Source organism: Barbus barbus (genome assembly GCF_936440315.1).
Source record: "Barbus barbus genome assembly, chromosome: 19".
Taxonomy (NCBI): Eukaryota; Metazoa; Chordata; class Actinopteri; order Cypriniformes; family Cyprinidae; genus Barbus; species Barbus barbus.
The window spans coordinates 22955552-22972098 of NC_136747.1; the positions used below are offsets into that span (position 1 = coordinate 22955552).

General features: G+C 35.4%; 1 protein-coding gene across 2 annotated transcripts; it reads right to left on the reverse strand.

Moving 5' to 3' along the window:
- Positions 1 to 627: 627 nt before the first annotated feature.
- LOC306885724 (tuftelin-like) lies at positions 628 to 13090 on the reverse strand. 2 transcript variants are annotated; one of them, XM_079442456.1, is made up of 11 exons: positions 12886 to 13090; positions 7414 to 7506; positions 5537 to 5669; positions 5386 to 5454; positions 5098 to 5187; positions 3776 to 3886; positions 3455 to 3675; positions 2947 to 3052; positions 1684 to 1767; positions 1506 to 1597; positions 628 to 1396 (listed from the first exon to the last, which is right to left on the reverse strand). In XM_079442456.1, exons 3-11 carry the CDS (start codon positions 5567 to 5569, stop codon positions 1324 to 1326), a joined length of 879 nt encoding a protein of 292 aa, XP_079298582.1. In that variant the 5' UTR covers positions 5570 to 5669; positions 7414 to 7506; positions 12886 to 13090; the 3' UTR covers positions 628 to 1323. The 2 variants fall into 2 exon arrangements, with proteins under 2 accessions (XP_079298582.1, XP_079298583.1); XM_079442457.1 differs by having other exon boundaries at positions 5537 to 5672; positions 12886 to 12959.
- Positions 13091 to 16547: the final 3457 nt, after the last annotated feature.

The following is a 16547-nucleotide window of genomic DNA, read 5'->3' on the forward strand; positions in this document are numbered from 1 at the left end:
ACTCAAAATCTTCTTCTTACCGTGCATTAGGACGATGTAGACACACGTCCTCTTCCAGGCAGTTTCATAACATTTACTGTTGATTGGAAATTCTTAATTATTGCCCTAATGGTGAAAATGGGACTTTTCTTAAAGTCACTTCAATAATTTGTGAAGCTCAATTATCTTTTGCTGCACATCAGAAATATATTCTTTGGTTTTTCTCATTGTGATGAATGATTAAGGGATTTTTTTATTTTTTTTTCCTCCTATTTATATTTCTGTGAAACAGGAAGCCATGGCTGGAAAATTTCATGCTCATAATCACCCTGGAGTGCTCAATTTTAAATATGAATGGAAATATATTTCGGAGATATTCTACTCATAAGAATTTCTAGGGGTACCAGTAATTGTGTCCAACATGTATTTGATAAAAAAAACATTTCATAATGATACCCCCCCCCCCCCCCCCCTTTAAATTTTCCAATGAAAGCTTAGACTTTTGTGATTTTTTTTAATAACTAAAAGATCAAAAGGATTAACAATGCACATTTTATGCACTAAATGTCTTCAACTGATATAAAAATAAATACATCTGGCATTTACCAGAATCTGTTATTAAAAAAGTAACATCGTCTTACACATATTGTGAGCAATCTTAAATACTTTTTATTGATTATGCCTTAAGATAAATACATATACCAGGTAAAATACAATACCAGAGAAATGTGCATAGCACTACAATTCCATCTACAGTAACACATTTTTCACATTTAATAAGAGATGGATGGAAAGGTAGAGTTGAGCACAGAATACAGTAACAGAAAAACAATCGTTCTTCAAAACACAATATACAATTACAGTTCCCAAAGGGAAAAGACAGCTTTGCAAGGCACAGTGAATTCAGAAATATATATTAGAGTATATGCACATAAACAGATACATAAGAATGCAGATCAATTTTGGCTTTATCATTTTATTCAAATTGGCTGTCAGTATAACAGTATTTATACAATGGCTATATTATCCGATTCTATACATGCCAAAACAGACACACTGACAGAACTGAAGGAAATATGAATATCACCACTTACATCTACTAGTATTAATAAAGTTGCTTAAGGCATGAAAATGCAGTGTATGATCTGCAAATCTAATATACATGTGACATTTAAATTATTGTCCTATATACAAAACACTGCATATATTAAAAAAGAAACCTCAAGTGCTAAACAGAGAGATGTTGCATAAATGTTGAGAGAGAAGGAATGCTTGTTACTTCTTCTACAACATGTCTGTCATTCAATTACTCTCTCTCTTTCATCAGTTGCCTTCATCTGTTGTTCAGGACTTGATCTCGACCACTTTAATGAATGGCATAGACTTGTTTCCAGGGCTTGTTGGCATCAGAGGTTTGCTATAATACAAAATGCACAATTTCTCATAGTTGGTGCTTTTGGAGCTTGATAGACATGGTCAAAAACAATGAGGAGATATAATAAGTATATATTACAAGACAGAAATACCTGTAGACAACTTTGGACCCCGTGTCTGAGGCATATGGATTAGATACTTGGTTGCTCAAATAAAACTCCATCCGGTCATGAAACTCTCTATTCTGCAGGACACATTTGATATGTTACAGTCACACAGTGAAAAACAGAAAAGAATAAAGCGGCTCTTTGAAGTAACTCAGACACTGACCTCAGCTTTGAGAAAAGCCACCCTCTCTTTGAGGTCGCCGATCAGCCGGTCTCTTTGCTCTATTATGGTTCTTGAATTTTGCACCTGTTAACATATTTGGATATATGAATTAATAAATGCAAGCTCTTATCACCCTCAAACTGATTTTAAGGTTTGAAATAAAGTTACAACCTACAGAAAAATTAAACAGAGCTGGATTTCTGAAGAATAATGCTTTGCTTGCATTTCAGTGTTCATGGATGAAGCCATTAAGTGTAATACGAGATTTAAAGTGCACTGAGGTTGAGCAGCAGGGAAATGATGGCATCTTTTATTTATGACTGAGGTTGAGTTTCACTTCTCATTTCTGAGCAAACGCTCTATATAAATGCACAACCTGTTTGTTTTTGACTCTCAAATATTCTCAGTCTTCCTGATGTTTCATTTTGATTTTACCATGTCCTCTCTCCTTTTTTGTTCTAAGCATGCTTCATAAAGTCAGCGTGACTATTCCATCTATCTATCTGTAAATATTTAAAGAATACGTATATACATAGAATTAAGTTTAATATTTAATTTAAAAAAAAGTCAAATTAAAATGTTCAAATTTCACATTTTAAAAAGTATCATTTAATTGTAATAATTTAAAAAGTACTATCTATCTTAGAGCTGCTTTGTAGCAATATATATATATATATATATATATATATATATATATATACATATACATACACACACACATAAATATAGGCCAACTTAATACTTACTATACACACACACACACACACACATATATACACATTATATATATATATATATATATATATATATATATATATACACATACTGTATATGATTTAAATATTTACAAATATGTATATACACACATTTAATAAATTAAAATGGTTTTCTTTTAAATGTAAATTAAATAAAATTATTTTAAAAGTATTAAAATATGAATAAATATTAAAATATAATTTAATTTAATTAATTAAAAAATAATCTGATTTCATTTTACTTAAAATGTATTAAATTATTATTTAGTTTTAGTAATAAATTAAAAAGTACTGTTTGAATTATGATTGATACATTTATAAATAGCCTCTCTCCTCCCACCACTTTTCCATTTTTCACGATCCAATCATGTCCCGCCCTACATTTTTTATCATTGAATATAAATAAAAATCACCACATTACATATAGAAAATGGTTTGAAATGTCATTTAATGATTTGTCTCCGGGATTGGGTGTTTCTCCAACTATCCTGTCCGCAGTAATTATTACCTGTTCGATCATGTTCCTGATTTTCCTTTGTTGACTTTTGAGCATGTCATCTAAGTTGTGGTTCTTATTCTTCAGAGTTGCCAGCTCCTTTTTCAGTTGTTCAGACCTGCAGGACAGAAAACCTGTATGTTACACGTGCACACACTCACAAATGACACTGAACACAGAAACAAATGCATTAGTAACACAGAGGGTGAGTCTACTTCTAACATACAAGAATGAGTCAAAGTCGAATTCCATGTGAGAGGCGTGACATTGAACGATGATTCTCTATGGCAGCACAATGCAACTTAGAGTTGTAATTAGGCCAACTTACTAAATTACAGGTGGAAAATATTCAAATAGCCAAAGAAACATTAAACATATTAAAGCAATGCATTATGTATAGCTTACAAAATTGCAGGTGGAAAATATTTAACGTAGCCAAGGAAATATGAATGAATTATGAATGAATGAATTATGTATAAAAGAACAGTAGCAAATTGGGTCATCAAAAAAGAGGCCTGACCTCTCCTCACTATCCGTTATCTTCAGTCCTCGCAGTTGCTCAAGTTCAGCCTCGCTAGCAGCCAATTTTTCTCGTAGCATGGCATTTTCCAGCTCCAAACCATGCATAAGCTTCTGCACCTCTTCCACTTTTTTACCCTGTTCCTCCGCCTTGGTTTCTGCCTTCTGTACGCGAGAGTTATGCTCCTCTAGAAGCCGCTGCTGATATTCAGTGTTTTCTGCCTAATAAAAGTTTCAAAAAATACGGTGCTCAGTTTAGAAAAGACACATTATATCACAATTTTATTCATTTTCCTGGTATTTTTTTAAATACGTTTCTGACCTGTAGTCTCTCTTTCTCCTCTTGGTGTCTCCTCTCCATCTCTTGCAGACGAGAGTACAGATGTTTAGTGACTTCTCTCAAGGCTAAAGAGTTTTCATCATCCTCCTGGCCCTGTGCAAACATAAGAAAACATGTAAAAAAAAAAATACTCCTATATTTAATATATTTCTTTTGCATTCCTAACCTTAAAAAATTGACTGTGCTATTACAGCAAAAAGCATGGTAATATGTATTTTTGGACACTCCATCATAATTTAGTACATATTCTCTTTTAATATATGTGTTATATGGTAATATTTTTATATAGCATATTCTTTTTCAATTCTTATTCTAGCTCATAGAAAAAAATAGTTATTATTGTTATTTAAAAATGAAAAATATACTGTGCAATTTGGAGGTGTTGTAGATGTGTGGTTATTTATTCAGTATATTCCATATATTCTTTATATAATTGGTATATTTAAAAAAAGAATGTAATAGATTTATAAAACTTTTCTGATAGATCTTCATATTATTTAAAGGTGTTCAAATCTGGATCTGGGACAATGGTAAAATAAAATATAATTTATTAAAAAGCATTTTAAAAGAAGCAAAATCAATGATGTGGTTTAAATGTGGGAGGTTTAAAAAAAAACTATAAAAAATAAATAACATTTTAATAGTAATCTCTTTAATAGTTAATGTCTTTAATAGAAATTATTATTATGAAATAAGAAAAAATAAACTTTGTGTGTACAGGAGGCGCTGTAGGTGTGTAGTTGAAGGCATAATGACGGCTTGTTTACTGAGCGGCCACAAGTTTGGCCATTACTGCTCCCAAGGGTCATGTCACGGGTGTGAGTTTTCACAGGCAGAAGCAAAAGGGTAATGTGCGTACGCTGCCAGATCTCAGCACTTTACCCCGAAAACAAGAACAAACAAAACTGTGGTAATGTTTTCTGGCCAAATTATTTACCAATGAACGTCACTGTCTCGTCATTAAAGAGGCTAAGCTGTATCTGCTAGTTTGTGTCCATTATCGTCATTATTTGGGAGTCTGTACAAGAGAACAGGACTCCCATTTTCAAACAGAGAAGTTATTCATAATAGTTCGAAAGGTTTTTGTGATTGAATGATAAATACCCTTAATGGAGGAATACTCATTCCATTGCGTCCGAAACAACTGAAAGGTGATACAGTGAGTGGCCTGAATGCTTTCGCTCTCTTTCTATGGGACTGTCTCTGTTTGTTTGTGTTTGTAGTAGCCTATACATTCTTGCTATTTAGGCATGTGTTTATAATAGCACAAATTAACAATCTTTGTTTAATAAAAAATTGATTACCAGATGTTTAGAGTGAGAGCCGTTCACAAATCCATTGGAGCCATTGGCTTTGCTGACAAGTACGTCAACTTTAAAGCCATTGGATGGAATCTAGGGCACAAGATTGATTATTTACAAATGAGACCGCTTAGAGACACAATTTAAAGAAATATGTAAAGCATGCAAAACTGATGGGAAAAATACAAGCAACTGAGGAAATAACTGATACCTACTTAAAAAAATGAATAGTGTGTATAATATAATATACTGATTTTGTGAACTTCATCTGAACGGGTGACAATATAGTACCTTATTATTGTTGTTATTGTTTTGCCTGGCTGCCATTTGCTCTCTCAAAGTCTTCAGACAGTATCTCACCTGACGACAAACACAATACAGACTATAAACTCAAATTGCACACATTTTTCACGGTTAATGAGTGGGCGGTGAATACACTGACCTCTTGCACCTGTGCAACCTCATCAGTCAACATCTTGAAACAATTCTGCTTTCTCACTTTGCAGTCGTCTACAAAAGTTGATCGACTGCTCTGTACTGCGTCTGGTGTGGATTTGGTACTTCACTTACAATAGCTGCTAAAACAAATAAAGGGGTCATAATATTCATTTGTAAACTGTCACTCTGTGTAAAGACCTGGTTTCTAAACCCAGGGTGCCAGTATGTTGATTCTTTATTTATTTACGTTAACTCTTCAAGTATGATGCAGCATTGTGTTTTCGTCATTGTTTACACCTCTCAAGTGTCACATGGTCCTTCAGTGATCATTCTAATGTGTTGATTTAATATTTGGTTATTGTCAGTGTTGGAAACAATTGTGCTGCTTAATATTTTTTCTGGAACCTGTGATACTTCTTACAGGATTGATCGATTGAATCCTGGCAGGGGATTTTCAAAATATTTCCTAACAGTATGTCTTTACTATCACTTTGAAAAAACAAATAAATCAATTTAACATCCTTGCTGAATAAATGTATTCATATTCTTTAAAAAAAAAACATACTGACCCCAAACTTTTGAACAGTATGCATGTTGTTACAAAACATTTCTATTATAAATAAATGCTGTTCTTTTATTCAAAGAATACTAAAATTATCTCAGTTTATAAAGAAATATTAAGCAGTACAACTTTTTCCAACACTGATAATAAATCAGCATATTAGAATGACTTCTGAAAGATCATGTGAAAATTCAGCTTTGATCACAGAAATAAATTATTAAAATAGAAAACCATTATTTTAATTTGTAATATTTCAATATTACTGTTTTTGTCTGTATTTGTATCAATTAAATGCAGGCTTGATGCGCATTGGAGACTTATTTCAAAAACAAAAAAAATAGTAATAGTGGCCACACTTTTTACCTGTGTGTGTGTTTACAGTAAATGTGCATAAAGAACATACATACCACATATATACTGTATGTAGTGTGTGCGCATTTATTAATCGTCATGTTGGCTATACTTAAAAAAAAAAAAAAAGGTTTATACAAAACACGGTAGCCAGCATTGAACTGCATTCATCTTGTTTTTTTGTGACCAAATGATGGCTCAGATAGAACATTCAAATGCTTTCTAGCACTGTTCCACAGCAACAAACTTGACCAAACTAAGCACACATTTTAAAACGAATGAAATCAGCAATAAGGGCATGACGTGATTAGCTTACTAGCGTTCATTTAGCGTTAACATGCATAAACATGCATGTTCTGTAAAGCTGCAGTGAAACGATATGTATTGTGTAAAGCGCTGTACAAATAAATATTTGCGTAGACATACAGACTGACCCAGCAATGCAAGGGAAATGTCCACTAAAACCTCCCCGGACATCTTAGCACAAACCATGATAAGATAACCAAGCCTGTACTTACTTGATTACAACCCAGCAAAAACACTAATATTGTGAAATATAACTACAATTTTTAATGTTAAAAACACTTGTGCTGCTTAATATCTTTCAGTTCAAAAGAACGGAATTTATTTTAAATAAAAATATTTTTGCATGCTTCCTGAATAAAAATATGAATATTGCTTTAAAAGAAGTCTTATGAGCCCTCTTTTTTATGTTGTCAGATTAAATATTGTAATGGATTAAGATTAAATGTAATAGTAACGTAAATAACATTTTATTTACAGATTTCCATAGTCAATAAGATCTATACATTAAAGGCATCTGAAAAATTGCAGAAAATTGGTTTAAATGTGGAAAGTTCAATGGGATCTACATATAAACACACACAAAAAAAACTCTTCAGTAATTAATCTGGATATATAAGTGCCTTTATATATATTTGTCTGTATATGGAAGAAATATTGCATACCTGTAAGATTTACGGAGTCTCAGCAATCCAATTCTGTAGTTGTGCAGCGACTCCAGTGATCTTTCTGCCTGTGCAGTGACTGCTGCGATATGTCTACGTGGAAAAAAAGAGAAAAGAATGAGGGTGTGAAGAACATAATTAGAGAAAAAGAGATTAGGAGGGAGACGAGTTTCCAAAAGACACCAGAACAAACCGGCAATTAGACAAAATAAAAGCCCAATTATATGTATGTAATCTCCACAGCACACAGTCCCATGTTACGACTATAATGGAAACATTTCTATGGCAGCTAAAAATCCTTCTTTAAGGCTATGAGACATTGTGAAAATGAAAGATGGAGAAGTGAAAGCTCAAAAAAGAATGGGTGAAAAAAACATCATATGTTATTCAGTACTTAATCCAACCATTTAAAGGTGATGTAATCTTTCCCGTGCTAAATAGTTTTCTGATACCCTGGCTTAATATGCAGACAAGTATGAGTACGGTATTAGTTTTTGTCTGAGCATCACAACCAGCACTAAACATTGACAATGTCTCAACCAATGACACTAGTTTTGGGACAAGACTATCTGTTTGTCGAACAATGGTAAACAGAGGGAATGTTTGGGAAACCTGTATGAAAACAGTCATTATTTTTGAAAAGCTCAATACCTATCAAAACTGTCTCCTTTGCAAAATCTCAAAACTGATTTCAGAGTCATGACAAAGCATTTACAATCGCAAACAAAGGTTTATTGATGTTTTCAATCTGTGGTTTACTGCAAATAAACTTGTTTCTGCAGACAATCAAGTAACATCCGTTCTGTACAGTCGAGAGGAAGTGATTACATCTAACCGATCTCAACAAGTCCATGCAGGAGAACAAGAAAAGAAATGGGTTTGATCCTCTGGGATGTGACCACAGACAGCAGAAAGATATACTGAATAAAAGTGAGATCACTCGCGCAGACTGCTGATTCACTCCACTTCCAGCTACACCAGATACCAGCAAAGGGTGGAGGCGCGCTGGAGAGCGTCTGTGTAAACAGATGGCAAGCCTTGTATGGTAATAAGTTATGAAAGAAGGTGTAGTGGCCGAGTGTGGCTTTACCAGGTTAGCATGATCTGCCTCGGTGAATTTCATGATCCAAGAGATAAGAACACCTTTTGGGGGATTAGCGTCTAAGTGTAATGCTTACGTTAGTGTGTCATCACCGTCTGGGTCACTGCGGTGTGAAATACCAGAAATGCTAAACACACAGCACAAATGTAATAACACAATAGAGGTCAACTAAATTATCTGCTGATCAGGTTAATAAAAGCCAGAACTTATACAATGACTAGCTTTTAATTGAAATGCTGTAATGCTGTTGTGGATGTGAATTATACTGTATAATATATTAAATGTATATTACTAATTCAAATTCATTCAAAGTAACAGTAAAGTCATTTATAGTGTTACAAATGTTTTCTATTTCAACTAAATGCTGTTCTTTTGAATCAAAATATGATTAATCAAAAAAATCATGAAAAAAAATCATGTTTCCACAAAAATATTAAGCAGCACATTGGTAATAAGAAATGTTTATTGAGCAGCAAATCAGTATCAGAAGGATTTCTGAAGGATCATGCGACACTGAAGACTGGAATTATGATTCAGCTTCGCATTACAGGTATAAAAATTACAAAAAAAATAAAAAGTTATTTTAAATGGCAATAATATTACTGTTTTCGCTACATTTGTGATCAAATATATGCTGCCTTGACTAGCAAAAACTACTTTTTTCAATAACATTAACAATTTTTACCAACCTGAAACTTTTGAACATATATTTATTTCTGATATACATTTTTTAATTATTATTTCAGTTGAAAAAAATACTAAATATAATTATTTTATTGAATTTAATATAAATGTGCCAACTTGCCAGATGCTGCTCTATATTAAAATAATGTTATATATAAAATATATATAAAAGCAACAGCAAGAAATACATTTGGTGTGTAGAAAAAACATTTTGTTCCTTTGTTAAAGACTTGGGCTGGAAAATGAAAGATTAGAGGTTCAAACTTTACAAGGGGTAATTATTTTGGGGGGTAAGAGTCAAGAATATTATGTCTTTTATATTTATATTTTGATTTCTAAGGGCAATTAAATAGTTATTCATGAAAAGCATGGCCCTATAGCTTAGTGACCACTTATGGTAATAAGTTTTTTTTTTTCTTTTATTATCAATTGACTTATTTTGACCATGCACCTGCCTCGAATTTCCAGGACTTTCATTCTTATGATATGTAAATCTGTCTGTATTCATCTCCATTGTGCTTCTGTAATTCTTTGTGTGCCCACATGAAAAGCAGCACACATGTACATACGCACAAAAGCTTTAGAAGTTGCACTGAAAAATCATCAGCCCTATCATGTTTTATCCTCGTAGGCAGAGTGAAGGGGATGCGTGCCAGATCAGAGAAAGAACAACAGCCTCTGGGGTAAATCTGCAAACTGACACGCACGGCACACAAATACTCAGTACAGCAGTTTTGAAAAAGAACACTTCAAATTTGACAGAAAAACAGGCAGTGACAAGGAATGGAAAAAATGCATTCTGAGGAGAAAAAGAAAAAGTTTTAACTGAGTGCTGCCACTCCCCATGCACCTCACAAACAAGACTTAATGTTCTTTTTTTGAGTGCACACACCCTCTCATTAACTTGTACGTCTCTCATGCATCACTTTGCATTTGCTGTCATAATTGATCCTGAATCTGCTTAATAGTTTGTAGCCTAATGGTTTATTCTTGGTGCCATTAGATCGCTGGCCCAATCCTTTGATACACAGTTACCCTCAAGGCAAGACACGAGCATGCACTTACAAACAAGCACATTCAATTCTGCCTTTGACATAAGGCTTTTATGAATAAGGAAGACACGGTCTTCACATGAAGACATACCAAGCTCCTATTTGCATATACAAGTAGTTTTAGGCATTTGAATAGGAATTGTTGCAATGCTGAATTGACCTGTATCTCTACATTCACTAACAACTCAACTAAATCACATAATAGCCGTTCTAAACAGTGAAGAGAACAGTATGGACTTTCAAACAGACTCTTTGTATTGAATCCAACCTGCAGTGTCCCATTACATAAGCCAGGACACGGAGACGAGAAGTGGGAGAAAGCCCTGCAGTTAGCTTTGGAAAACCTGATACGCCAAAAACATGGACAAGTTCTGACCAGGCTGGGCTATAATAAAGCTTGTTTACTGTAAATGCATGGACACTTAAAGTGATAAAGAACTATAAACAACTTATGTGAACTCAAGGACAAATATGCACGCATTCAAAATATTCAACAAATATTCATTAATGATCAAATACGAAGCCACTTTATTTTTAGACTTTTCATCTATTCTATGAGTGCCACTGATTCTGTCTTATGTGTTTGCTTCAAGTTCTGATCCTGTGGAATTTGCTAGAAGGGTACATGCACTTGCTGTTCATTTTCGTACAAGCATGTCTGGCACATCTGCTTGAGCGAGTTAACAGACCACAAACAGACAGATGGTACTAAAAACAGTGGGTTCCAAAAAATCTGGGAATCTAAACTAGGAATTTAAGAAAAAAAAAAAAAAAAAGTTCGGTATTTTGAGAAAAAAAAGTTATGTATCTCTAATTAAATAAGATAATTTGTGACATTGGGAAACTTCCCAATTTCACGTAGTAAATATGTACTGACAAACACACACACACATCCATAAACCCTTCAGGTGCAGAACTGAAGTTTACAGAAGGTGCTTGATGCACATGCATATGAAGTAAAAATCAGCAATATCTGCTGATCTCAGTGGAAGCCAGCAATCTTCTAATTAATACAGTCAGCCCAATAAAATCTGTATTTATGCAGCCTCTTCTCATGCAATCTTATTAAGCGCTCTTATGCAAAAACCTGTTCAGCCTTTGTTCAGTCAGAATGCCGGTGTAATACTGTAGGTTCCTCAATTTTCCTCATGTTGCGCAACTTTATTGTTGGTAATGAGAAACTCGTTTATCAACTGACATGAATCCAAAACAATCCTTTTTAAGATTTACATATTTCCAAAGTATCAAAGGTTTTGCTAATCAGTATGAAGAAAAGAAGCTACAAAAATGCAAATCAAAATTGTCAAGGTTATACTAGAAGCTTTTTTTCTACTATAATACTCCCAACAAAGCCCCAAAAGCTTGGAACATCATGAGGGTGAGTAAATTATGATTTTTTTTTTTATATCTCTTATACATTCTGAACCATTCTATTCACCTGCTACACTTCACTTGAATAGCACCCCAAATGTCATGTCCTCGTGCCCTTAACAGAAACCTGCAAAACTTCCACATATGCGATATATTAATATAAAGAGACAGATTCTTTTTGGATCTGAATTTGCATTGACAAAGGCAACTGCAAGATTTCACACACACGTATCTCATTCTGAAAGACAAACATAAAAGACATAAAAAGTGTTCAAATGTATAGGTGAGGTTACCAGCTACCAGTAATCCTTTTTTATCAAAAGAAATGACCTCATCTTGCTCCCAAGAGCCACTGTGCCAAGACGTGAGCTAAACTCAATGAGTCAGCAAAGTACATGAATAAGATAAGACTGGTCAAAATGGGTCAAATTTGAAGTTCAATTAAGCCATCCTAGTCTGTTATCATTTGGAAATGATGCATACATTTTGGTGCTCTTGACAACAACCTAGATAATTTGCTAGAAGCAAATCTGCTTGTGAAATTCACATTGATTTAAATATATTTTGCATACAGGCTACACGGTCTTAAACCTTTGAGCAAATATTTGATTATATAATCATGAAATGCTATAACAGTCAAACTCAATGTGTTAAGATTAAGATTTTATATTTCCACAGTTTTCAGTGGAGTGAGATATGAAATTACACCAATGCCAGCTAATGGGCATAAAGAGAGATAAACTAATGAGTCAGCTTGTTACATTTTCCACACAGAGGAAATGAGCCAACACAGATGGCATCTGATATGATATAGCCTATAAACTATGATCACCAAACCATGTCAAAGATTCAGTACTTAGTTGGTCCATTTAAAAATCCCACAACATTGCCTAAAATATATATACACTAAACACAACAGTAAACACATGTTACGAATATAATTACATGGGAACTTTTGGTTTTTCTGTCCTAGTATAGCTAACACTTATTGGTTAGGACGGCGGGAGCAGATATTTTTGTGACATTCTTAAAGCTTTAACCAAATACTTGGTTATTATTAACTTCACTTAAAATAATGCCAAATGCAAGCAGTGTTTGAACTAGTCTACTCTCACGAATGAAAATTAACAAATTTCCCAACTGAATAAGAAAGTATTAAATCTTAATGTTTAATTAAATTCTTTTAAATATCCATATATGTAGTTTATCATAAATACCGGTCAACAATAGACATAAATAGGAACAAAAGGCGTTCCAGCTTACCTTGCTGAAGATACATGCAGACTCTCTGCTCTGTGCTTTGCTGCTTGCGTTGTTCTTCTGGTGATTCATTTAATGAGAAGGCAGGGTTGTGCTATAGAAGACAGGGGTGAGTCCATAGACATAGAAATACCTAGACGCCTCATTGAGAGCTTTGAGCCGCTGCTGCGATGCGTCAACCCTCCGCCATATTTATCCGGGCAAGACTGCCTTAAAAACAAATGGAGGTGAACTGGGGAGCTGCGGTTTTTTCGGGATAAAATCTATAATGATAACATTTATATTTATCAACCGATTTCAGTGGTTTATGATCTACATGGAGTTAAAAAAAATAACCCTGCCTCCAGTTATTTAGTTAGGATTTAAAAATTATTAATGTTCTTTTAAGAAATTGTGAAAAAAAAATTTTTTTTGGTTAACAATTCTAATATTAATTATGTAATGTAATTTTCATGTACATTAAATAAAATTACGTTGTTTCATTGCTTTCTCTGTCTTCAACCCCAACATTTTAGCTTGTATTGTGCCTCAGGTCAGAACACTCTTTGAAATACTGCTAATACAAATCAAAAAGTGACACACTGGTAGTCTGCTTTTTATTTTAATAGCACTCTATACATATATAAACTCCATAACAAATGTAACTGATAATCCTTTATGGATCCAGTAAATCTTACTGTTACAGTGGTAAAATATTATGCACAGTAAAAATATAGAAAAAGTGATATATTAAAAAGTATATGAAGTACAAGTTGCAGTAAAGTGAATAATATAAAAAGCGAGTACAACATCACAATGACATAAGTGATATAATAGATTTATAATAGCACAAATTATACAAACCCAATTCCTAAAAAGTTGGGGAATAAAAGGAATGCAATAATTTACAAAACCCAAGGTTTGATGGGTTATTTACAGATGTACAGTACCGGGGTGTGTTATGTGTTGTTCAGGTGGGATACGGCCTGGGGGAAAAAACTGTTCTTGTTTCTGGCTGTTCTGGTGCTCAGTGATCTGTAGCGCCGGCCAGAGGGCAACAGTACAAAGAGAGAGTGAGCTGGGTGTGAGGGGTCCAGAGTGACTTTCTTAGCCCTTTTCCTCACTCTGGAGGTGTAAAGTTCTTGGAGGCTGGGCAGAGGGGCACCGATAATTCTCTCAGCAGTCCTAACTGTCCGTTGTAGTCTTCTGATGTCTGCTTTGGTAGCTGAACCAAACCAAACAGTTATAGAAGAACATAGGACAGACTCGATGATTGCAGAGTAGAACTGTTTCAGCAGCTCCTGAGGCAGGTTGAATTTCCTTAGCTGGCGGAGGAAATACAGCCTCTGCTGGGCCTTTTTCGCAGTAGAGTCAATGTGATTGTCCCACTTCAGGACCTGGGAGATGGTGGTTCCCAGGAATCTGAATGACTCTACTGAAGTCACAGTGCTGTTCATGATGGTGAGTGGGGGGAGAGCAGGGGGGTTTCTCCTGAAGTCCACTATCATCTCCACAGTTTTGAGCGTGTTAAGGTTGTTAAGACTGCACCAGACAGCCAGCTGCTCAACTTCCTGTCTGTAAGCAGACTCGTCACCGTCCTTGATGAGGCCTATAACTGTAGTGTCGTCCGCAAACTTCAGGAGCTTGACAGAGGGGTCCTTTGATGTGCAGTCATTCGTGTAGAGGGAGAAGAGCAGTGGGGAGAGAACGCAACCCTGAGGGGCGCCAGTGCTGATGGTGAGAGTCCTGGATGTGAGTTTGCCCAGCCTCACTAGCTGCTGCCTGTCTGTCAGGAAGCTGGTGATCCACTGACAGATGGAGGAGGGCACAGAGAGCTGTCTCAGTTTGTCTGAGAGAAGGTCAGGTATGATGGTATTGAAGGCCGAGCTGAAGTCCACAAATAAGATCCTTGCATAATTCCCAGGTTTGTTGAGGTGTTGCAGGATGTAATGCAGTCCCATATTGACAGCGTCATCCACAGACCTGTTTGCTCTATAGGCAAACTGAAGAGGATCCAGCAAGGGTCTAGTGATGTCCTTCAGGTAGGCCAGGACCAGTCTCTCAAGTGACTTCATGACCACAGACGTGAGTGCGACAGGTCTGTAGTCATTAAGTCCAGTGATTTTGGGCTTTTTGGGGACGGGAATGATGGTGGAGCGTTTGAAGCAGCAGGGAACTTCACACAGCTCCAGAGATCTGTTGAAGATTTGTGTAAAGATGGGGGCCAATTGGTCAGCACAGACTTTTAGACAGGCAGGTGAAATACCGTCTGGTCCTGAAGCTTTCCTAGATTTCTGTTTTCTGAAGACCCGGTTCACATCCTCTACACAGACTTTAAACGCAGGTAGAATGGTGGGGGAGGGAGTAAGGGGGGTTGCAGGGGGGGGAAGGTGAATGTGTGAAGTGCAGATCAGAGCGGGTGCTGGGTGTCAGTCTGGCCTTTTCAAATCTGCAGTAAAACACATTGAGATCGTCAGCCAGTTGTTGATTCTCCACAGACTGTGGGGGTGGTGACTTGTACATGGTGATGTTCCTCAGACCAGTCCATACCGACGCCGGATCGTTGGCTGAAAGTTCTTTTTTCAACTTCTCAGAGTAGTTCTTTTTAGCCACTCTGATCTCCTTTGTTAGTCTGTTCCTGGCCTGGTTATACAAGATTTTATCCCCACTTCTGTAAGCGTCCTCTTTGGCCTGACGAAGCTGTTTGAGTTTTCCAGTAAACCACGGTTTATCATTATTGAATGATAAGAATGAAACTGATATATGATGTTACAGTCTCTGTGAGCTCATCCAGATCGGTGGCAGCGGCTTCAAAAACACTCCAATCAGTGAGGTCAAAACAAGCTTTTAAATCTTGCTCTGCTTCATTAGTCCATCTCTTAACAGTTCTTAATACAGGCTTAGAAGATTGTATTAGAAATGCAGTCTATTGTATTGTGATGGACTGAAGAAACTGGTTATTTTAAAATATTTGACAAAAACGACTGAAACATTTAATAAGGTAATTATATAGTTATAAAAATTACCCTTACAAAGGTTATAAATGCTCCAGGAAGTCTGTTCCGGGGAGAGAGAGTGGTTTGAATATGATCAGGGTCATTCAGGGCTATTCTGGGCTTTAACTAGTACAAATACAACATTAGGCTCTGGAGGTTTAGTCTCTTGGAAATGCAGAGAACAGGCTTTCTTCAGATTTCCTCGAGGCTTGCGTTGTCCTGTTTGCAGTTGGCTAAAAAAGAAAACAAACAACAACAACAACAAAGAAAAAAAATATATATATATCCAGGCCACAGTTTTATGATAAGCTATTAAATCCTTTTAATCAAGAGATGATCAACTTACTCTTTGTAAATGTTTCATGAAATTAAAGAGAGATGCTTTAGCTCCATCCCTATCCTGGCAGTCTGTGTAGTTTGTGACATAAACTACAATATAAGTTCAAACTTAATAAGAATTGATTTAAACTTTGATTTCTTATAAAGTCTCAGCTTTCACAGCTTACTTGCGATATCGCTGTCGGACACTGGTGGCTAATTAAGCTGTCAACATAATGTTGAAAATGACCCAAAAAAATCCAGAAACAACTATTCAGTCTTACCTGTGAAAGATGCTACCCCGACATCTGTTTTTATTATTGTGCGACGGTCTGCAGATCCCCAAACTGCTGCCAAGTCAGGTATGTTTTC

Coding starts and splice junctions, on each gene's coding strand:
- LOC306885724 (XM_079442456.1), bottom strand. CDS start 5,569: ATGTTGACTGATGAGGTTGCACAGGTGCAAGAG. Junction 3,676..3,775: donor AGGAGAAAGAGAGACTACAG/GTCAGAAACGTA, acceptor AACTTTTATTAG/GCAGAAAACACTGAATATCA. Junction 1,768..2,946: donor TCAGGAACATGATCGAACAG/GTAATAATTACT, acceptor ATATGTTAACAG/GTGCAAAATTCAAGAACCAT.